At 39.9% G+C, this 23,009-nt stretch overlaps 1 protein-coding gene across 4 annotated transcripts in view; it reads left to right on the top strand.

Moving 5' to 3' along the window:
- DENND1B (DENN domain containing 1B) overlaps positions 1-23,009 on the top strand; it is a 295,461-nt gene that overhangs the window by 231,769 nt on the left and 40,683 nt on the right. For all 4 annotated transcript variants that reach the window (XM_084851502.1, XM_084851503.1, XM_084851505.1 and 1 more), the window contains 3 exons: positions 3,890-4,015; positions 9,719-9,820; positions 22,463-22,553. In XM_084851502.1, coding sequence (XP_084707628.1) covers positions 3,890-4,015; positions 9,719-9,820; positions 22,463-22,553 — 319 coding nt within the window. The remainder of the gene's footprint in view (positions 1-3,889; positions 4,016-9,718; positions 9,821-22,462; positions 22,554-23,009) is intronic.

Here is a 23,009-nt window from a genome sequence, read left to right as displayed (position 1 = left end):
TCTTTTTCCTAGATGCAGAACTTGGGATTTATCCCTATTAAATGTCATTCTGTTGTTTTCTGCCCGGCGCTCCGGTCTATCAGGATCACTTTGAATTTTGTTTCTGTCTTCCAAAGTATTAGCTATCCCTCCCAGTTTTGAGTGATCTGCAAATTTGATCAGCATTCCCTGCACCTCCTCCTCCAAGTCATTAATAAAAATGTTGAAGAGCACTGGGCCCAGGACTGAGCCCTGCGGTACCTCGCTCATTACCTCTCCCCAGTTTGAGAAGATCCCATTGATAAGTACTCTTTGAGTCCGATTCTGTAGCCAACTGTGGATCTACCTGATCGGTGTTTCATCTAGCCCACTCTGAGCTAGTTTGCTCATCAGGATATCATGGGGCACTTTGTCGAAAGCTTTGCTGAAGTTGAGGTATATTATGTCCACAGCATTCCCACAGTACACAAGGCAGATTACTTGATCAAAAAATGAGATCAGATTCGTCTGGCAGGATTTGTTCTTGACAAATCCATGTTGGCTTCGAGTAATCACGGCATTGTTTTCAAGGTGCTTACAGATGGATTGCTTTATCATCTGCTCCAGAATTTTCCCTGGGATTGATGTCAGACTGACTGGTCTGTAGTTCCCAGGTTCCTCCTTTTTACCCTTTTTGAAGATAGGGACAACATTAGCCCTCCTCCAGTCATCTGGCACTTCCCCTGTCCTCCATGATTTCTCAAAGAGAATAGACAATGGTTCTGAGAGTTCTTCTGCCAGTTCCTTTATTACTCTAGGTTGCAGTTCATCTGGCCCTGGAGATTTGAACTCATTCAAAGTAATTAGGTGTTCCTTGACCATATGCCTATTGATCTCAAGCTGCCATCCTGCCCCTTCAGCCTGTGCTTCGCCTTTGCCAGGGGGATCATAGACCCAGTTTTGGGAGAAGACTGAGCCAAAGTAGGAATTGAGCACTTCTGTCTTTGTCATCTGTTATCATTTTGCCATCCTTATTTAATAGCTGAACCACCATTTCTTTCCTCTGTCTTTTACTATGCACGTAGCTGAAGAAAGCCTTTTTGTTGCTTTTAGCATCCCTCACTAACCTCAGCTCGTTCTCAGCGTTAGCCTGGATTCATTAGTCCATCGCAATTGGTCTTCCACCCTGCAGGGATTACAAGTAGTCATAAAATCAAGCTGAATCGGTAATGATCTGTCCATGACAATGGAGTCATCACTGGATTCCCTATCGACAGATAATTTCCCCCTATGTCTGAATAGAAGACAACATCCAAGGTGTGCCCTGCCATATGTGTTCGGCCGGATATAATTTGCGACAGGTACATGGTTGTCATGCAGACCATGAACTCCAGACAAGGCAACCTCAGAGTGTATGTTAAAATTCCCCAAGACTAAAAGCCTTGGAGTCTTCAACACCACCTCCAAGCCTACCTCTGTCAACTCAGGAAGGGAGACTGTTAGGCAGCAGAGTGGACGATAACACCAACAGAATTCCAGTCAGCTGCTGAATAGGGTACCTGAATAGGGAGATAGAATCCTTATAGAACATGGACACTCCACCACCTTCACCCCTCTAATCATGCCCGGTGCTGCACCTGATGGCACTACAGGCAGAGAATTCAGTAAGTTGGATTGTTTAGTAGATTTGTATTCCACTCTTGATGTGAATCCTCAAAGTGGCTTGCAGCATTCATAAAATGGCATGAATGCATTAAAAAATAATACACTGAAAACAAAACTAACCCAGCTGGAGCAGTAGCAGTCATCTGAAGTTTCTTCACCTATCTTCCTCTCTCCTGAATTCCTTCCCACAGGACAGTTGGTATTAGTTGACCCTATGGTGGTGGTGGTGGTGGTGGTGATAGTGATGTTAAGGGGCAGTCTAACAGGAGCTTAATTGGCACACAATTTCATTTTGTCTGCCCTGAACCTCTTGTCAGTAAATTTCATTGGGCAACCCAAATTTCTAATGAGACAAAAGTGAGATGAGAGAGAGAATGAGAATATGAATTCTTTCTTCACATCCTTCATAATTTTATAAATCTCTATCAAGTTCTCCCTTTTTTGTCTTTTTCATTTTTTCTAAACCTGAAAATTTCAAATTGCAAATCCTTCAGCCTCTCTCATAGGAAATGTCCTTCAAGCCTTTGGTCATTTTGTTTGACCCTTTCCAGCTGTGTTAAGTTATCCCTTTTGAATATGTTAATTAGTTGACATTTTTAAGAATAACAACTAAAGGCCTGCATAGAAATTATATCTTCACAACATATGGCCTTGGGTACATGAGTTTAGCCCAGGACAATTCCCATATGTCCCAACGTTGTGTTAAAAAATAGATGGTGATTATATAGAAGCAAAGAAGAGAAACAGGTTCTCAGGATACAAAAAAAAAAAGTATTGTAGGCTTCCTACTATATATATACATATATACATAACAGCATCCTGAGAACCTGTTTCTCTTCTTTGCAATTTACTTTGGATGCTCACCTCCTTCTGTTTACTTGACTATACAGAAGCAAACATGATGATGTTAAAAGCATAATGGACATCTACTAGAGTCAGTCCAGGCTCATGGTGAGCTATTCCTGAAGTCTTTTTCAGAAACAGGAAGACCCCATATGCTTGTGAATTTGGCCAGCAGTAGGCTCTGTGAATACATAGAAAGAGATCTTGGGGTTGTGGTGGAAAGCTCAATGAAAATGTCAACCCAGTGTGCGGCCGCTGTCAAAAAGGCACATGTTAGGCATAAAGGAATTGAGAATAAAACTGCCAATATCATACTGCCCTTATACAAATCTATGGTGTGACCACACTTGGAATACTGTGTCCAGTTCTGGTCTCCACACCTAAAAAAGGATATTGTAGAGCTGGAAAAAGTGCACAAAAGGGCAACTAAAATGATCAAGGGGCTGGAACATCTCCGCTATGAGAGAAGGTTATAACAGCTGTGATTGTTTCACTTGGAAAAAAGGAGGGTAAGGAGAGACATGATAGAGGTTTACAAAATTATGCATGGTGTGGAGAATGTGGATAGAGAGACACTTCTCTCCCTCTCTCACAATACTAGAACCCAGGGTCATCCCATGAAGCTGATTGGTGGGAGATTCAGGATGGATAAAAGGAAGTACTTCTTCACACAGCACATAGTTATATTGTGGAATTTTCTACCACAGGATGTAGTGATGGACACAAATTTGGATGACTTTCAAAAGGGGGTTAGACAAATTCCTGGAGGAAAAGGCTATCAATAGCTACTAGTCTTGATGGCTATGTGCTACCTCTAGTACCAGAGGTGATATGCCTATGTACACCAGTTGCTGAGGAACATGGGTGGGAGGGTGCTGTTGCAGTTGTGTCCTGCTTGTGGGGTCCTGGTCAACAGCTGGTTGGCCACTGTGTGAACAGAATGCTGGACTAGATGGACCCTTGGCCTGATCCAGCATGGCTCTTCTTATGTTCTTAACTGCCCTGAGTTGTAAGTTGGACTCCAAGTGTGCCTCCAAACTAAGCTTTTATAACAGAAATGTAAGATACCCAGTTGGCTTCATCTTAGACAAGTAGGTACTTGTTTTGATGGTGGCAAGAAATCTGCAGGAAAAGTGGCTCACAAGCCGTTTACTGTAAAATAATTAAAGCTTATTTATGTCAAGAGGCCTTGGGAAAAAAGAGAGCATAAACCAATTTGCATTAGCACTTTACTATCATCCCCTGCTTTCATTTCAATTAACAGACCAGCAGGTGTTCTTTGCAGTTAAAAAGATAAGCTATCAAGGAAGAGGATGATTTTTTGGCTGACCTGCAGACACCATGGTTTGCCTGCTGATTGGGTTCATACCTCCCTGTACCAATTTCTGAGGTGTTAATTTAACTGTTCTTCTCTGTCATGCAGGTCTCGGCCTTGAAAAATAAACTGAAGAAGCAGTCCACAGCTACTGGTGATGGAGTAGCCAAAGCCTTCCTTAGGGCACAGGCAGCATTATTTGGATCCTACAGAGATGCACTAAGATACAAACCTGTAAGCTATCTCTTATGCAATTCAAGTATTAATTTTCTCTTGACTCTTAAGCCTGAAATGTCTGCAAGTCAGAACACTAACCATCTCACTACTGTTAGAAAACTCTCTGTATGTTCTCCAGAGAAACATATAGGCAGCCGAGTCTCATTGCTTGCTGATTATGGAAGGCAAAGTACAGTGAGCACAGTTTATGCCAACAGCAGGAAAAGCCCTTGGTGTGCCAAAGGACTGCAACATCCAACAAAGACCCCAGAGCTTTCATGTCACTTTAGAGGCCTGATGCAGACATAATACTGGTTGATCTAATGGGAAGTTGAAGTTAATGTATGGAAAAGGCAGGGGGATCACTTTAAAGAGGGGAAGGAAATGCAGCATGTGTTGCAGCAGCTGGTTCCCAATTTGTGAACTATGGTTTGTAAGGAGCCAAAATTATGTCTGTACTGGGCCAGCCTCAGTTTTTCCTAATGGAGTTAGTTCACACATCCAGCTGCAATTTGCTGAGTGCTGGGTTGTTAAAAAAATGATGTGCATGGCATATATGAATCAGCCCTTACATGCAAGTAAATGAAATTATCTTGCTGAAAAGTTGGCATGCTTGTAGGTTGGGTATATTTCTGTTCTTCTAAAGCCCATGTCTTCACAGCTTTGCCTAAAGTGTTACCCTCCAGCAAACTGCTTACCTGTATTTTTATATGATGGTATGATAAGTTACAATTATTTCACAATTGTATATCTTTTTTTCTAGCACCACATCACTCATGACCTGGGCCAGAATTGCTATTTCTATTTTATGTGGAAGCAATCAACGTGCAGAGAAAAGAAATTATAGTAGAAGCCTGAGGCTAAAAAATTGACTGGTTTAAACCTGTATGTAAGACCCTAGGACCTAGACTTGCCACCTTTTAACAGCAGCCTGACACAGGGTTGCCACATTATCAGCCACCTGGCATAGAGTTATATGCTGGGGAAAACGTCACCTGCTTTTGTGGTCTCCTCCACCAACCCTTCCCTCAGTTCACTGTCTTTCAACTCAATTACTATTCTAGCTCCTTTTTTAAGTGCTCTTCTCACCATCCCCACACTGCCTATAATCTCCATGCACCTCACCTTCTGTAAAATGTAACATTTTAAGCCCTAGCAAACTGCCAACTTTCCTTTATCTCACCAAAGCTAAGTTGCGTACATTCTGGGAGAAAAATCCCTCCCTATTCACTTTCTCCACACCATGCATAACTATGTACACCTCTATCATATTTCCCCTTACTCGCTTTTTTTCTAAGCTAAACAGTCCCAGACATTATAAGCTTTTCTCATAAGGGAGTTGCTCCAGCCTGTTTTAGTTGTTTTAGGATTGAACATGGTCATTCCCATCACACAAAAACATGGATTTTCGTGACATCCAAATGCAATCAAAGTGTGTTCCAGAGGGATAGCCCTGTTAGTCTGTTGCATCCAAACCAACAAAGGATCTTCTGGCACCTTAAAAATTAACACATTTATTATGACATAAGTTTTTAGAAATCCTAGCCATTGGATGATAGTTGTCAGACAAAATACAACAAGAATTATATTTGCGACTTGACTGAGATAGGAAATGTCTTTCCAGTTCTTTGAAAAACGTGAACAGACACCTGAACAAGAAAAGCTTCTTTTTATTACATAATTAAACTTTTGGTCTGTGTAGCCTGATAATATTTATTTCAACTTGCTGTGACTCTCCAGGCTCTCAAGCAAAGGTCTATTCCAGCCATACTACCTGAGATCTGTTAAACAGGAAATTAAACTTGGCACCTGAAATATGCAGAGGTTTTGCTCTACCACTAAGCTGTGCCCCCTTCTCCCTGAGCTAAGGCTTGCTAAAATGAACAAATTTAGAAGAGCCCAGCTAAGTTGTAACTAGTTCCGATATATTTAGGGATGGGGCAGGATAAATGTCCAAAAGTCTGTAAGCAATTTAAAGGGTTATAATAATCTTTGCACTGAGATCAACAATGGGTGTGTGCAGTAAAATGAGGTATTAACTGAGCAATGGAAAAAAAAGGCTTTGTATACAGTAACATCTGATCTTTTGTTCTCAAATATTTTTTCATTAGTAAATATTAATTCAGCTACCTGAAAATCTTTGGATTTTGTTCTGTAGTAGTATTGCCTACTGTTGCGATTTTGCAGTGAAAGTATACATTCATTTTCCATGTATAAATATTATAGAAGCCTATTTAGCATCACACTTCCAATTTCTAACATACTCCTCCATTTGAGGAAGAGTAAGTATTCTTGAGGTTCTCTACCCGGGCCCCACATCTAGTTGTTTTTAAGATAAATTAATTGTGTGCATATGCAAATATAAAACTACATTTCTGACTCAAATGGCAGCAGATTAGCCTCACCCCATGAAATGCTAATTTCTCTTTGAGTTTTGAGCTTGACTCTTGAAGGCCTCTAAAGGCTTCAGAGATCTGCTTAAGACAAATCTCAGTTCTGCTGCCCTGAAGATTTAGGCTACAGTTTCTTGCACTCTTCTCTGCAAGCATTACCAACATGGAGATGAATACTGAAGGATTTTGAATGGTTAAGAATAAGTGACAATCAGATTTTTAACTTCTAATTTCTGTAATTTTTCAAACTGCAATTGCTGAGTCTTAGTATCATTTAAACAAAGCTCTGCGTGTGTTTCTTAAGTGAAGTGGTGGGTGGTTTTCTCCCTTCTTGCAGAAGCTTCAGTATCTTTTGCATGGCGTTATCTTTTTCTTGGCTAGCTTTCTGAAATGGTGCCAGTCTTTTTAAAGTGCAATATAAATCAAGGTAGCTGTTTATAGTCTTTATAATCTTTTAATGTACATGTTTTTAAGAAAGGTGATTTGTTTAGTGTATTACAGTGATTTTTTTCTTCATGCTTTCTCGTGAAGAATTACACATTTATCATGCTTAATATTTTTTTTCCTCCCAAGACATTTCACAAATTAGCAAGCAGTTTTTTTCTGTATTCATTTACTTGAAAAGTTTTGTTCATATGGCCATGTTTCTGTCATTGTTTATTGTCCACTTCTTTTGACTTAGACAGCATGACTTTCATTGACTTGATATGTTTTGGAATAGCCCATTAGATCAGAGCGAGGCAAACTAAGAATGGAAAGAATTATGTACCATTTTGCCCTACCAGGAGATTCTGGGAGTGTACCTCTTTACCTTCAATGTCTACTCTGAAAGGCAGAAACTACTCAGGGTCTTGGACAGAGGTCTTCCCCAGTCCTGGAGCTTGGAGATGCTGGGATTTGAACCTGGAAGCATATGCTTTTCCACTGTTTTGTGGCTTTTAAGTAGCTACCACATTCCAATTAATTTTCTAGATCCACCCTGTGTGAACCCTCCTGAAAGAACAACAGTTGCAAGTAAGACAACGTGAAATCCTATGCATGTTTAGACAGAAAAAGTCTGACAGTTCCCAGCATGCCCCGTCTGGCTGGGGCATATCAGACTTTTTCTGTCTAAACATGCATAGGATTGTGCTCTTTACCACTAAAACTCCTAAATCAGGTTTCAGTTTGTGCCAAAAAAGAGTGGGGGGGGGGGGAGAGAGAAAGGAAGGAAGGAAGGAAGGAATTAAAAACTAAGCAAATGCCTTGCTTTCAGTAGAAAGAACTCTGGTTCATATCACTTTAGAAACAAGGCTATCTCCTCTGCTAGATCAGATTTGCTGTTGCTTTTAATATAATTGTACAGGTTTAGCTTACCATCTCATGCTCAAAATGCTTATTCCATCTGAGTTGGTGCATCAGAGTTATTTACAATTATATTAAGCAGCTTGATTAAAATGTGAATGCAGCTTAAATGGAATGAGTCCTGCTGTGCCCAGCAGCCCGTGAAAAAGAGTTGGGGATGGATGGAATTCTATAGCAACTGTTGTTAAAGAGGACAGATACCTTGTTTGGCACTTGGGGGTGGGGGGTGTCCAAGTATTAGCAGTGTACTCTTCAGCAGAGAATCCCTACTAGGCCTTGATCGAACATACTTTGAAAGTATGTTGTAAATCAATACTAAAAGGATCATTAGAGCATGCACCTACTAAATATCAGCACAGCATTCCTCTAAAGGCTTCACTCTAGCCTAAGCATTACAACAAACAAAATAGGATTCTGTGGCAGAAATGTATTATGTAAGACAAATGTTATGGAATTGCTCTAGCCGTATTTTCTCATTTTTACATTGGAAGAGATGATACTTCTCAGTCTTTCTCAGACACTCCTAGAACTGGGCTGTACGGTATATGTGTATAGAGTATCTGTATATACTCCCACTTCAGCTTTTAGCACTAGAATCAAGAGTAAGGAAATTGTCTTTTGGAATGACACAATCTAGAAGAGCCCACCAGTGGCATTGCTTCTTTTCCATGTAGTGCAGATATATAGTGGACTACCATGGGCAGAAAAGCTGGTGGAATATGTATGTCTATAAAATACCTCCTCTGTTTGGCCAGAGAGCATCAGGGGTTCCTTTGCACTTTGTTCTAAAGCCAGGCCAGTTTTAAGCCAGCATAACCAGATAGATTTTACCACAAACTGCAGCTTATATCACTTGCTGAAATCAATGGGACTTAAATACAACATGATTGTGGTGTGAATATTTAATACAGTGTTGTTTGTATGAAAGTCTTGGAGAATGTTCAAAGCTATCCAGAGATAACTGAGAGTGTACCCAACAGAGAATTAAACATAATAATGTAAGTAGCATCCTGTTGGAAGGTCTATCTAGTTCAGCATTCTGCTCTAATACTGGCCAACCATTTGCCCCAGAAGGAAGTCCAAAAGTAGGACATGAGTGCAATAAAATCCTCAAACTCATGTTCCAAAGCAACTGGTATTGATACTGGAAGTAATATACAACCATCATGACCAATAGTTATTGATAGCCTTGCCCTCCATTAATTAAGCAGACATGGGGACATTATGGGATATCCACAATGAATTTGCACGATCACAAGATTTGAATAATTCAGATTTGGATGATAAGGAGAGGGGAGCTCACTGTACTTTATTATAGAATCATTGGAATGCAAAGGTCTTACAAGAGAACCCATGAGTCATAGTAGGCAAATCTTATGACCATTCAATCTGCTCTTTTATATTTCGGAGCTTTCCCCCATAGGCCAAATAAGTTAGTCCCTTTAACAACCTGCTTGGCTTTCAAAAGAGAGAGATTTTTAATTAAAATCGACACAAGAACTTATTTAAAACCACAAGGAATGTTGTAGTTTTAATGTTTTCCAGTGTATCTTATATGTTTGGTTAAGTACATAATGTTGTTAGATCTCCTTTTTGACCACAGAACACTGTACACATGAGCAGCATATGATTAAAAAAAGAAAAACATTGCAGTAGCTTAGGGACTATGCTACAGTGCCTTTGGGACTTTTGGTTTTTTCTTTAAGTTAAAACTTAGCAGTCTTGTATAGATAAGAATCATAGGAAATTTCTTCTCGGCACAAATGTCAGTTAAGATTCCCAATGCATGCACTTCATGTTGCTTTTACTTCCTATATTTCTTTGGAGTCAGCAAATGCCCACAGGGCTTGAAGGATATTAACTGTCTGTACATGAACATGATATTTTTGGTATGCAGAAAATTATTGGCAAAAAGAGATATTACATAGAATCTTATTGACTGTTCACAAAGAACTACCTTTCTAATCTCTCTGTTTTAATTTAGGGAGAACCCATCAGTTTCTGTGAAGAAAGTTTTATCAAACATCGTTCCACTTCTACTAAACAGTTTCTGGAAACTGCAGTGAATCTTCAACTTTTTAAACAGGTACTACAGAGTGAGTGGATTCTTGATCTAGTTCCTTTCTAATGTACATTGTGTATGCATATTCAAGAATAGAGAAATGGAAACAATTTATTAAATATGTTCTCAATACTCATATCTGAGGTTTTGACTTGAGTAATCCAAGGCAAGCAATAATTTATTTTTATCTTCATCCTGTAGTCATGAAAGTATTTTTTTTCCAATTGCACCTCTTTGGAGTAATAGAGATAATTCTGCTTCCATCTTGTCCATTGAGTAGTTCTGCAAAAAAGTTGTAGTTAAACTGAACATATGGGTTTGGATTCAGATTACTACCCATGGAAGGGGACAGGCAGAAGCTGACTTTCCTGCCCCCACCTCTCCCCTCCCTTGAGCCCTCTGAATACGGAGGACCCTGCTCAGTGAGGGGCTTTGGGGCAGGACATTGTGGGAGAAGGGAGAGATGGTGCCTCTGCCTGATTTTCTTCAATCTTCCATCCCCCCCCCCCTCCATGCCACAGTCCACTCAGTAGGCACTCTTGAGGGACCGTTTTCGGGGTCAGGCAGGGAGAGGTGGGTGATTGAAGTCTAGCTGTATTGGTTCTCTTGGACAATAGATCTAAGTGTTTAACATTTTGCTAACATGATGTATTCATAGATTTGTTGTTGTTGTTGTTCAGTTGTTCAGTCGTGTCTGACTCTTCGTGACCCCATGGACCATAGCACGCCAGGCCTTCCTGTCCTCTGCTCTCTCCCGGAGTGTGCTCAAGTTCATATTCATTGCATCCGTCATGCTATCTAGCCATCTCATCCCTTCTCCTTTTGCCTTCAGTCTTTCCCAGCATCAGGATCTTTTCCAGTGAGTTTTCTCTTCGCATTAGGTGGCCAAAATATTTGAGCTTCATCTTCAGTATCTGTCCTTCCAATGAGCACTCAGGGTTGATTTCCTTTAGGATGGACTGATTTGACCTCCTTGCAGTCCAGGGGACTCGTAAGAGTCTTTTCCAGCACCACAGTTCGAAGGCATCAATTCTTCGGCGCTCAGCCTTCCTTATAGTCCAGCTCTCACAGCCATACATTACTACTGGGAAAACCATAGTTTTGATTAGACAGACCTTTGTCGGCAAGGTGATGTCTCTGCTTCTTACTATGCTATCTAGGTTTGCCATAGCTTTCCTCCCAAGGAGCAAGCATCTTTTAATTTCATGGCTCCAGTCACCGTCTGCCGTGATCTTGGAGCCCAAGAAAATAAAGTCTGTCACTGCTTCCATTTCTTCCCCTTCTATATGCCAGGAAGTGATGGGGCCAGATGCCATGATCTTAGTTTTTTTAATGTTGAATTTCAAACCAGCTTTTGCACTCTCCTCTTTCACCCTCAACAAGAGGCTCTTTAGATCCTCTTTGCTTTCTGCCATTAGGGTGGTATCCTCTACGTATCTGAGGTTGTTGCTAATTCTCCCAGCAATCTTAATTCCGACCTGTGATTCATCCAACCCAGCGTTTCTCATGATGTACTCTGCATATAAGTTAAATAAGCAGGGCGACAATATACAGCCTTGTCGTACTCCTTTCCCAATTTTGAACCAATCGGTTGTTCCATGTCTGGTTCTTACTGTTGCTTCTTGACCCTCGTACAGGTTTCTCAGGAGACAGGTAAGGTGGTCTGGTACTCCCATCTCTTTAAGAATTTGCCACATTTGCCACAGTTTGTTGTGATCCACACAATCAAAGGCTTTAGCATAGTCAATGAAGCAGAAATAGACGTTTTTCTGGAATTCTCTTGCTTTCTCCATGATCCAGCGAATGTTGGCAATTTGGTCTGTAGTTCCTCTGCCTCTTCGAAACCCAGCTTGTACTTCCGGTAGTTCTCGGTTCACATACTGCTGAAGCCTAGCTTGTAGGATTTTGAGCATCACCTTGCTGGCATGTGAAATGAGCGCAATTGTACAGTAGTTTGAACACTCTTTGGCGTTGCCCTTCTTTGGAATTGGAATGTAAACTAACCTTTTCCAGTCTTGTGGCCACTGTTGAGTGTTCCAAATTTGTTGGCATATTGAGTGCAGCACTTTAACAGCATCATCTTTTAGGATTTTAAATAGCTCAGCTGGAATACTGTCATCTCCGCTAGCTTTGTTATTAGTAATGCTTCCTAAGTCCGACTTGACTTCACTCTCGAGGATGTCCGGCTCAAGTTCAGTGACCGCACTATCATGGCTATCAGGGACATTCAGATCTTTCCTGTATAGTTCTTCTGTGTATTCTTTCCAACTCTTCTTAATCTCATCTGCTTCTGTTAAGTCCCTGCCTTCTTTGCCCTTTATCATGCCCGTCTTTGCACAAAACGTTCCCTTGAGATCTCCGATTTTCTTGAAAAGTTCTCTAGTCTTTCCCATTTTATTGTTTTCCTCGATTTCTTTGCATTGTTCATTTAAGAAGGCTTTCTTGTCTCTCCTTGCTATTCTCTGGAACTCTGCATTCAGTTGAATATGTCTTCCCCTTTCTCCCTTGCTTTTCGCTTCCCTTCTTTCCTCAGCTACTTGTAAAGCCTCATCAGGCAGCCCCTTTGCTTTCTTGTATTTCTTTTTCTTTGGGATGGATTGAGTTGCTGCCTCCTGAACAATGTTACGGACCTCCGTCCATAGTTCCTCAGGCACTCTGTCTATCAGGTCTAATCCCTTAAATCCATTCGTCACTTCCACTGTATATTCATAAGGGATATGATTTAGGTCGTACCTGAATGGTTTCGTGGTTTTCCCTAAATTCTTCAATTTAAGCCAAAATTTTGCAACAAGAAGCTCATGATCTGAGCCACAGTCAGCTCCAGGTCTTGTTTTTACTGACTGTATGGAGCTTCTCCATCTTTGGCTGCAAAGGTCATAATCTCATTTCGATATTGACCATCTGGTGATGTCCATGTGTAGAGTCGCCTCTTGTGCTGTTGGAAAAGAGTGTTTGCTATGATCAGCGTGTTCTCTTGGCAAAACTCTATTAGCCTTTGTCCTTCTTCATTTTGTATACCAAGGCCATGCTTGCCTGTTATCCTGGTGATTTCTTGACTTTCTGCTTTGGCATTCCAATCCCCTATGATGAAGAGGACATCTTTTTTTGGTGTTAGTTCTAGAAGGTGTTGTAGGTCTTCATAGAACCGATCAACCGCAGCTTCTTCGGCCTCAGTGGTTGGGGCATAGACTTGAATTACTGTGATGTTGAATGGTTTGTTTTGGATTCGTACTGAGATCATTCTATCGTTTTTGAGATTGTACCCCAGTACTGCTTTTCCACCCTTTTATTGACTATGAGTGCTACTCCATTTCTTCTAAGGGATTCTTGCCCACAGTAGTAGATATAATGGTCACCTGAATTAAATTCACCCATGCTTGTTCATTTTAGTTCGCTCATTCGCAACATGTCAATGTTCAATCTTGCCATCTCATGTTTGACCACCTCCAGCTTACCTTGATTCATTGATCTGACATTCCAGGTTCCTAAACAATATTGTTCTTTACAGCATCGGATTTTCTTTTCACCACCAGACACATCCACAGCTGAGTGTCCTTTCGGCTTTGGCCCAGCCGTTTCACTCTTTCTGGCACTACTTGGAAATACCCTCTGCTCTTCCCCAGTAGTATATTGGACACCTTCTGACCTGAGGGGCTCATCTTCCGGCTTCATATCTTTTAGCCTTGTGATACGTTCCATGGGGTTTTCTTGGCAAGAATACTGAGTGGGTTGCCATTTCCTTCTCCAGTGGACCACATTTTGTCAGAACTCTCTGCCGACTGCCATGACCTGTCCGTCTTGGGTGGCCCTGCACGGCATAGCTTATGGCTTCACTGAGTTACGCAAGCCCCTTCACCACAACAAGGCAGTGATCCATGAAGGGGATTCATAGATTATGCTTTCATTTTAACATAATTTAAGAGATATTGCACTGAATAGCAGATCACTAAGATAGTAGTGCAATGCATGTCTTCTCACAGGATTGACTTTGGGTTAATCTCAGTTAAAAGTCTATCCAGAAGAGTAACACTGGTCAGTAATGTTTTCAGTTGCCCTTTCAAATGTAATGCTCAGCCATAGTTAAGCATTACATGCACATGGAGACACAAGCCTCAAGGGCATGCCCTTCTCGCCTCTTCTCTCCCCTAGTGCAGCTGCAAGGAGGAGACCACAAGCTTTTGCTTTTAAACCAGACTACTTTGTTACATCCAGACTCATGGGAACTCTGGTTAGTTTAAACTATGGTCTGTTCAAACAAGCTGGGATCAAACTTTGGCTTATGATCCTGGCTTGTTCTCAAATTATAGTTAACCAGAGTTCCCCAAGTTCAGACATAATGAGGAACTCTTGTTAGTTTAAAAGTGGATGCTTTTTATCTTTTCCTTGTAGCCACAACAGAAGAGGAGAGGGAAGAGGGAGTGCACAATGTATCAGAATTGTGTGTTTTGTTCAGTTGTTTCCCCACTGAATTTCAAATGCTAGATTTGAAGCTGTTGTCTGGGGCTAGGGCAGAAGTTTCTAATTTTGAACTAGCTGCCTGTCTTGGGTGCTTAAAGCAGAAGCTTCATATAAACATTAGGGAAATACTCTTAGCTGGTTGGAGGGGAGGTGGGGAGGCTGCTGCTGCAATTCTGCCCTGGACATAGCATTGCCACATGCCATCCCATTCATTTTGATTCTGCTAATGTATACATAAATATTTTAAAAGATGCCATAAGAACTTGTTCCTCTCTTGTCTGAAGGAAAGTGATCCTTAAATGGCTGACCTGAAGGAACCCACTGCTTAGATGTGGAGAGAAAATAATATAAATATAGCCAAGAGATCAATCCTAAAAGCTGCTTATAATATTGGATAAACATTGCAACCCAAGCTACAGGACACAGTGGAAAACATCATCTTTGATTAAAGCAGCATCTTAGGCAGGGAGGCTGTGCCTTACTAATCTGGAGCTCTCTTTGAAGATATGCTACCATGATAGATAAGTTAAATTCACAGGATGGTAGGCAACTTTCATTATAAAAAAAAATGGCAAGTTTCTGTCTCTGAAATTTAATGGCTGAGCTAGAGATTTATGGCAATATAAGTGAAATATGTGCAGTTTCTAATTGGATAGAACAAAAATAATATCTTCCAAGGGGGAAAAGAAAGATGTTTTAAAACTAAAAAAAAGACAGATTTTTTAAAAATATGAAAGATGTTTCATTTTTATAGACAGTGTATTGCCCCTTCTTCAGTTTATTTTTAATATAATTCCTCCTCCTTATCCTCCACCCAGCTGCCTTTTATCCAAGAACTCTTGTTTGTAATTGGGCTTCTTTCAAGGTTATTTGAGTCACAAGAGGGCTGCATTTAAACTTTGCCATAAGTTCAATGGTAAGCATTCTTTTAAAAACAGAAAATAAATCTGTTAATAGGCTCAAAGGCCTGTAGTGAAACAGTAGAAACCGGCTTTCGTTACTGTAGTTTTGGAACAAACGTCCACCCATCTGTTAACTCTGGCTTTTTGGGAGAGTAAACCCATTGATTAGAATAGATTATGAAGGCTGTGCATGCCAGATTATATAACTGCAATGTAGTAATAGGACACAGCAAGCTTTGGACAAGACTAAAGGCTCCACAACGGGGTGTGCACTTGTGCACTCCCCTTCACTGCCTTCTAATCCTCTTCAAGGCCCACCTACTTAGAAATGGGAATCATAGGAGAAGATAGGTGATTGGGAGAGGGGGAGAAGGGCACTGTATATCTCAGCTGGCTATAGAGCAAAGACTTATGCTTGTAACCACAACAGGGTTAACTACTACACTGATAGTATACCATCATTATGCTTATGGGATTTTCTGCCTCATGTACGAAAATAGTTTGGCTGGCTTTGGATACTATGCACTTTGATTGGTGGGGGGGTGGACGATTTGCTGATCTGCTTCAGGAAATAAAATGTCTTGGGCCGGCCCTGGGTGGGAATATTATATTTGGTGATAATTGCAACTGAATTGTGTGAATGTATGAGACTGCTAACATCAGCCACTTTGAAATAATCAACGCTGTTAAGCCTCATGTATCTATCATCTTTGGTAACTCCTGCATTGATGTTTATAGCTGCTTTGGGAAACAGTGGCAACTGCAGCTGAGGGGAGGCTTCTTTGAATATGATACCTCATTAAGAGGAAAATGTGAAATGGGGCTAGGGATCATAACTAAGAATCAAAGGTCAAGATCTTCTTTAAGCTACGGCGAACATTTGTCAGTCAAGCTTCCGCCACGCATTAAAAACGTGGTTGTTCAGGCAAACATTTGTGGTGGGTTAGGGTATTTTTAGAAATATGATGTTTTAATGTAGAATTTTAAAACTGTTGTATTGCTGTACATCGCCCAGAGTGGCAGGGTGACCAGCCAGATGGGCAATTAAGAAATTCAATCAATCAATAAATCAATAAGGTTGCTGAAATCGTAATGCTTGTGGGTATGGCTGCATAATGTTAAATCTAAAGCATAGAAGAAGACACTTAAGAAGAAAGACTGTCTTCTTTACCAGATTTAGAATTAGGTAGTGGGACATGCCCATGACATGGCTGATGTGATAACTGCGGAAACTCTTTATGAAGTTTATACAACTAGGAACAGAACACTAACCAGCCCTGTATCTTTCTGGGCCTCTTTGCAGCATTCAGAAGTGCAGATGGCACTTCCAGCCCTTTCAAAACCTTTGAACAATTGTGCCCTATGTTGAAACTTTAAAACTACTGTCCAATCAAAGGGTAGTGTCCAGTGTTAGTCCTACATAGAGCAGACCCATTGAAATGAATGGGATTTAAGTTAATCATGGCCAGTTTAAGTTCCATTCATTTCAGTGGGTCTACTCTATGTAGGACTAAGATTGGATAACACCCAAACAAGAGGAATGATCAATTCCTTTAGTCTTTGGAGGTGGAGGGGACTGTGTTCTTCAGACAGTGGTCTGAAGGCCAGGGGTGGTGAACTCTGTAATAAAGTTGGCACTACCTGCCAGAATACATTTTGATGTTACACATAAAAAGTAGTTATAACACTGAAGCATGAAAGTGCGGAACTTGTGTTCTTACAACTAGGGCCATTAGCGGCCAGATAAAATTTCTTAGGGGGCCACTTCCATCCCACAGGTCACCAGTTAGCCATCCCTGTTTTCCTGTTCATTTTTTTAGGTGAAATCCCACATAGTCTACCAAACACTACTGCTGTGCAACCCTTATTCATTTCCATGCAATCCCCATTTGTATTACAGCTCTCTTCTGTGCAAGATTAGGAAAAAAAAAAAAAAAGGCCCACCAACTAAAGCTTAACAGCTCAGTTTTTGCTCTGTGTAATTTTACCTAATGATGAGACTGTTCATAAATCATGTGTTTGGTTTTGTAACAAGGGATGAATTCTTAGCTTTCCCCAGAAAGATAATGTCTTATGGTTCAAAGAATGTTTTCTGCTCAGTAGTAGCAAAAGGTGCTTTATCTCATTCTTGTTGTGAAATAATCCAGTGATCCCATACCGTGGTCTGACCATGAACCAAACCCATTTGGAAAAAAGCCAGCTTAAGTGGGGTTGGTAGGAGGGGAATGTTAGCTGAGAAGAAAAGGAAATAATCGTCAGTGATAGTGTGTGCTTTGCTGCTACTGCTGTGTCTGCGTTTATCTGTTTTTTGGGGGGGAAATTGTATTCATGGAACAGTTTGTTTCATGTCATCAGTCTATCCATTGACAAGCATCAGATTGTCACTGACAGGTCTGTTTGGATAATCTGTGATAGTGTATGACAGTCAGCCAAATAATTAATTTCTATTGGCTCCTGTGTACTGTTTCAGTTAACAGCAATTTAGTAGTAATTCATGTTGGAAAATGTGCAATCAGTCAAATGCTTTCTCTGTTTATCTCATACTTGGGCTACCTAACCCTGACAAAAAATAGATTACTGCTTGAAAGCATTCTAAAAATGTCAGGGCTTTTGGAGGGTGGGGGAAGACTTTGTGGTTTTATTAATCCGTTAAGGCGAATTGAGGCTTTTAACAGAACACTAGTTTCTTTTGGGAGTTGTATTAAGTTGTTGTCCATTATGAACATTCTAAATCTGATGTACTTGCCAAGCTAAGTTCTGCTTTCAAGCCATGCATACTGTATATATGCAGGCTCAATTCAGAGTTCATCATAGTTTGGAGAGTTAGGAACATGCCACAGGCTCACATATTAATTTCTTGCTCCGTTTCCTAGTTTGCACTAAGCATAGTTTGCCATCAGATTCAAATTGGAGAAGCGCTAATTAGTGCTAACTACAATGGTCTCCAAACTAAAATATAAAAACTTGATTTGAAATGGGTTTTCAAACCATGGCTAGCATTAACCATAGTTTGCCTGATTTTCTCATGGCAACAAATTATAGTTGGGTAAACCAGGAAAGAGAATCTGTGTGTGAGGGAGAAAAGGGAGCACATTCCTGATCCTCCAATGAGAAGTCTGAAGTGAGCCTATTGATGTGCCTAAAGAAGGTCAGTCACAAACAATGTGTTTGTGGTTAAAATTTAATTCTGGCCAGGTGGCCGTCTGTATATACACAACTGAATATGGAGGAAGAATGTTATGAAAAGTAAAGTGATATGAAAGACCCAATTCTGTGGCTCTAGGTGTGAGTTATCCTTCTTTCTTCTTTGAGTTATGCTGTAAAATGTCAGTGAGCAGAGTTCTCTTCCCAAGTCTGAGTGGTGGACTTTCCCTCACCAAACAGAATATGATTCTTTAGTGTAAATGCTCAAGCATTGAGCTGTACAGTACATATGGACTGAATTCATGGCAATGTTAAGGGACTACGGAGACTTTTGAAAAAGAATCAGAATGTGCAAATTAACTCCTATGGAATATGTGCAAATGATTCTTACTACCCTCTTTGCATTTCTTGTGTTACACATGCAAAGAGGGAATTTGCACATTTCCCCCATGTGTGCATTCCAGATGTGTGTGGAAGTCTCACATTTCTCCACAGAGAGATGTGACAGTTTTTGCTATCTAGAAATGCATCCTTCACAGGAAGGGTGAAAAGTGAAGGTCCAAGTCACTCACACTGCCATGTTCTCTGTTGCTGCTGCTTTGTTAACACTTGAAGGTGCACTTAATTTCCTAGGTTCAAATTTGTTGTTGTTATTGTATTTATGATCATTGCTTGTGACTATGGAGCAAAATTTGAGTCAATAGCTGAGTAATGTAAACTGATGCAAAAACAACAGTGTGGCGACTTGTGGTCTCCCTTTCTAGATGGCCCAGAATTCCTATTAGGTACTGTTTCCTGTTTTCCTATCCAGTATTAAATAGAACAATACTATTAAATGTAGAATGTTATGGTATGGTTCTTTCCGACATCACAGGTATGAAAACAGATATAACCCAAAATAATCCTGATTTTAGGAATTTCTTTCAGGCTAAGAAATACGAGTGACACAAAGTACTCTCACAATGAAATTACATGTAAAATCATACTGTAGATTTGTAATAGCATTTGTCATTTTAAGTTCACTATCCTGTAATTAGGTTGTGCTCATTTTGATCTATGGATTATATGTGGGCAGGCAGAATCTATTTTCCTTATTTTCCTTATTATTTTACATTTTATATCCCACCTTTCTTTATAAATAAACTTATGGTAACTATCAAACAAATCAGACAAATATCAGTTACAAAATATATTAAAAATAAAAGTAGAAGCAGAGGAAAACAATATAATATGGAAAAGAGGCAAAAAATAACAAGCTATAGCCAGCAACACAAAGAATATTAATATAACAGCAAATAAAGCCTTACATGGCTCAGGACTGCAGTACTTGATGGAGAACCTGTCCTGGTATGAACCTACTCATACACTACCATCAGCATCCGAGGCCCTCTTCTGAAGGCAGTTTGGAGGATGGCAACAAGAGAGAAGGCCATCTTGGTGGTGGCCCTCCTATTGCGGAACACCCTCACTAGTGCTGGCGCCAATGTTGTCATCTTTTCGGTGTGAGGTTAACGATTACTTCTACTCCAGGCATTTGTCAGTATATGATAAGGCTTTTTAACAGGTCCTGCAATTTTTATTGTTGATTGTTTAAAAATATGTTTGTATGTTAATGGTTTTATATTATGTTATTAAAGGGGCACAGGAATGCCCCTTTATTTAAGGTGAGGTGCAAAAAAAGGTTCTGCCATTATAAGCTTGCAATTTCTACTGATTATAAAAACGACACCTGTTTAACTAATAATGTGAAACCTGGCATCCATGATCTACCTGATGTGGTATAGAGTTGTGCAAAATTTCAAAGGAATCTGATAAAAATTGCCACAGGTACAGCAAGTTAAAAAAAAGGCTAAGAATTGACACATTTGTACCTTTTACTCTAAGCTGCAGCTCATCGTATCATGTATTACTTTCAAATTTTGGTGAAAACTACTGGTGTACATTACTTAGGTTCATCGAGGAGATGTGCCTTTCATTAGTTTGGTGAAGTTCTGAGCTGTGGTTCAGAAGTTATTAAGGTTTTTCTGCCCCATGAAAGCCTATCACAGCAGTTGCTGGCAAAGTTATGTTGGGCATGCTCAGTTTCACTCTGAAGCTGAAATGCTGCCAGTACTCCAAGGTTTTCAGAAGTATTCCAGTGTTCTAGTCAGCATTCTGACAGTGGGGGAGGGGTAGCAGAAATCTCAATTGAGATAAGAGTAAGGAAATATTGAAGGCTGAGGGAATCACTCTCTTTTTAGTGAGGGTGTGTTTCAGAACACTATAATAATAAATTTCCTTTTTAAAAACCAGAGAAATTCAGTTATTGAATCATCTTATGTTTTTAATGTTTTAATCTTGTAAACCACCCACAGAGTTTTGGCTGTTGGACTGTACAGAGTTCTAATAAATGAAATAAAATATATCACCACAATTGAAGCTAGTTCCAAATGTTTTCCAGAAGAGCTGAAAGGTTTTTGATTTGAAAGTGTTGGAGCTGTGTGGTCTCCTTGGTTTAGGGCATTCCACAGAGTTAGTGCCATCACCAAGAAGGTCCTGCTTCTGGTAGACTCCCAGCCAACTTCAGTTGGTGAGGCCCCTTGAAGCCAGTCCTAAGATGTTGAGCAGAGTACATGAGGGCTATATATGGGTAGAAGGTCCTTCAGGTACTCATATCCTAAGCCATTTATATTGCAATTTTATGCATGTCTACTCAGAAGTAAGTCTCATTGAATTCAATGTGGCTTACTCCCAGGTAAGCGGGATTTATGAATTCATTTATTTAAAATATTTTTTCAGGGTATAGGATCATAGCCTTAGTCTTTATAGATAACAGCCTGAACAGCAACTTGAATTGAACCTGGAACTGAGTAGGCAACCAGTGTAGACTAAAAAACAATGGCGTGATATGCATCAAGTGTCCGTTCCCAGCCAACAACCTTACATCACCATTTGCACCAGTCAAAGTTTTTCAGACACTGTCCCAAATAAAGTGCATCACAATAGTCAAACCTGGAGTACTAAGCCAAGGAAAGCTGTGGCCAGGTCTGACTTCTCCATGAAGGGGATGCAGCTGATGCAGCAGCTGAAACAGAACTTAAAAGTCACTTCTAGTTACCACCTCCTCTAAAAGCAACACTGGATCATGGAGTACCCTCAGCCTGCTAAACTGCTCTTTCCTTTCCTTTCCTTTCCTTTCGTCTTTTTAAGTATTATTAGCATACAAAATACAGTACAATGTCAATTAAGTTCATGTTCACCATTAGAAGCATCATAACTTTAAATATTTTATAAACAATAAATGTTTGCATATATTATGTAAGATAATGTGATTAGCATAGAATTACGATATTAAGGAAGAGAAAGAAGAAAGGGAGAGGATTTTAGCCAATTTTTAATTTATAAGAAAAGAACAAAAACAAACAAATATAGTAATACAGGCACCCACAAAAACAAAATAACACAAAACAAGATACAAAAACAAATAAAACATATCATAAAAGGAAGGGATTACTCATTACAATGTGTTGAGAATTCCGAAAAAAAATTCTGAAAAACTCCAATTGTTCTTCAAACTTATTAACATTTAATTGTCCTTATCTCTGATACATATAGCAAGTGATTTTACTCAGTTTTTCAGGTCCGAAAGTGTAATATGCTATTCTTTTTAATGGGGTATCGCCTTTCTTTTCCAGTATTTGCATCAATTTATCTTGCTGCCAATATTATATGCGAAAAGTATGCCCTTTATCCTTTTGGTACCATACCTTTAAAATCGGAAGATGATAAATAAATTATAGGATCTAATGTGAGATTTTTTTAAAAAAAAATTACTATCCCCAAATGCTTTGCTACAGAACAATTCCGCAGTTTTTTCAAGGAGTGTGTGACCCTGTCCAAAACAGGTTTACCCCCTCCCTGATTCCTGGAAGAGAAACTCCCTCAACCTACAGTAACTGCATCTTATTTGGAAGCTTCAGTTTGTTTCTGCCTTCCAGCCCTTCACAATCATCAAGCAATAGAAGAAAGAGGGAAGGTGGTGGACAGACAGACAATTAATGTGACTGAAGAGGGAGCATTTCTGCAACTGTGGCACTTTCTGTAGCACAGTTAATAAATTAGAATTTTAAAAATGTGAATCCTTGGCAAATACGTCATAGCTTTGATTGATTTTTAATTGCAGTTTATTGAAGGTCGGCTCACAAAGCTAAATGCAGGAAAAGGGTTCTCCGATGTGTTTGAAGAAGAAATCTCTGCCGGTGGCTTCAGTGGAGGTAAAGGTTTACTTCCATATTACTTTGGGTCCTTTAATTCCTCCTGCATTGACGGAAACAGTGGAGGATGACAGTATTTTTTAAAAGTTGGTTTTCATCTTGGTGTTGTAGAGCAAGAATGGGGAATGTGTGGTCCTCTGGGTGTAGTTGGACTGCTGCCATCAGCCCTACCCAGCATACCAATAGTTAGGGCTAATGGGAGTTAGGGTCCAACTTTATTTGGAGGGCCACACTTTCCCCATGACTGCTGTAGAGTTCTCATTATTTCACTTAAAACAACTGTTATATATACAAAACTGTTATTTTGCTGAAATACAAAATTGGTAAAGTCATTTCTTCCATTGGACTTGGATTTTAGCACACTTCTATGTAGAGGACAATGTAATCTCAAAATTCTTAGTCTATCAATGAAGCTTGTCTAAACTGCAGTGGCTGAAGATGCTATTGTGCTTTGTA

Source organism: Heloderma suspectum, chromosome 4 (assembly GCF_057233095.1).
Source record: "Heloderma suspectum isolate Gila_16-S chromosome 4, 16-S_ref, whole genome shotgun sequence".
NCBI lineage: Eukaryota > Metazoa > Chordata > Lepidosauria > Squamata > Helodermatidae > Heloderma > Heloderma suspectum.
Note: the sequence above shows the minus strand (reverse complement) of the source record. Positions and strands in the feature narration are given on the sequence as shown.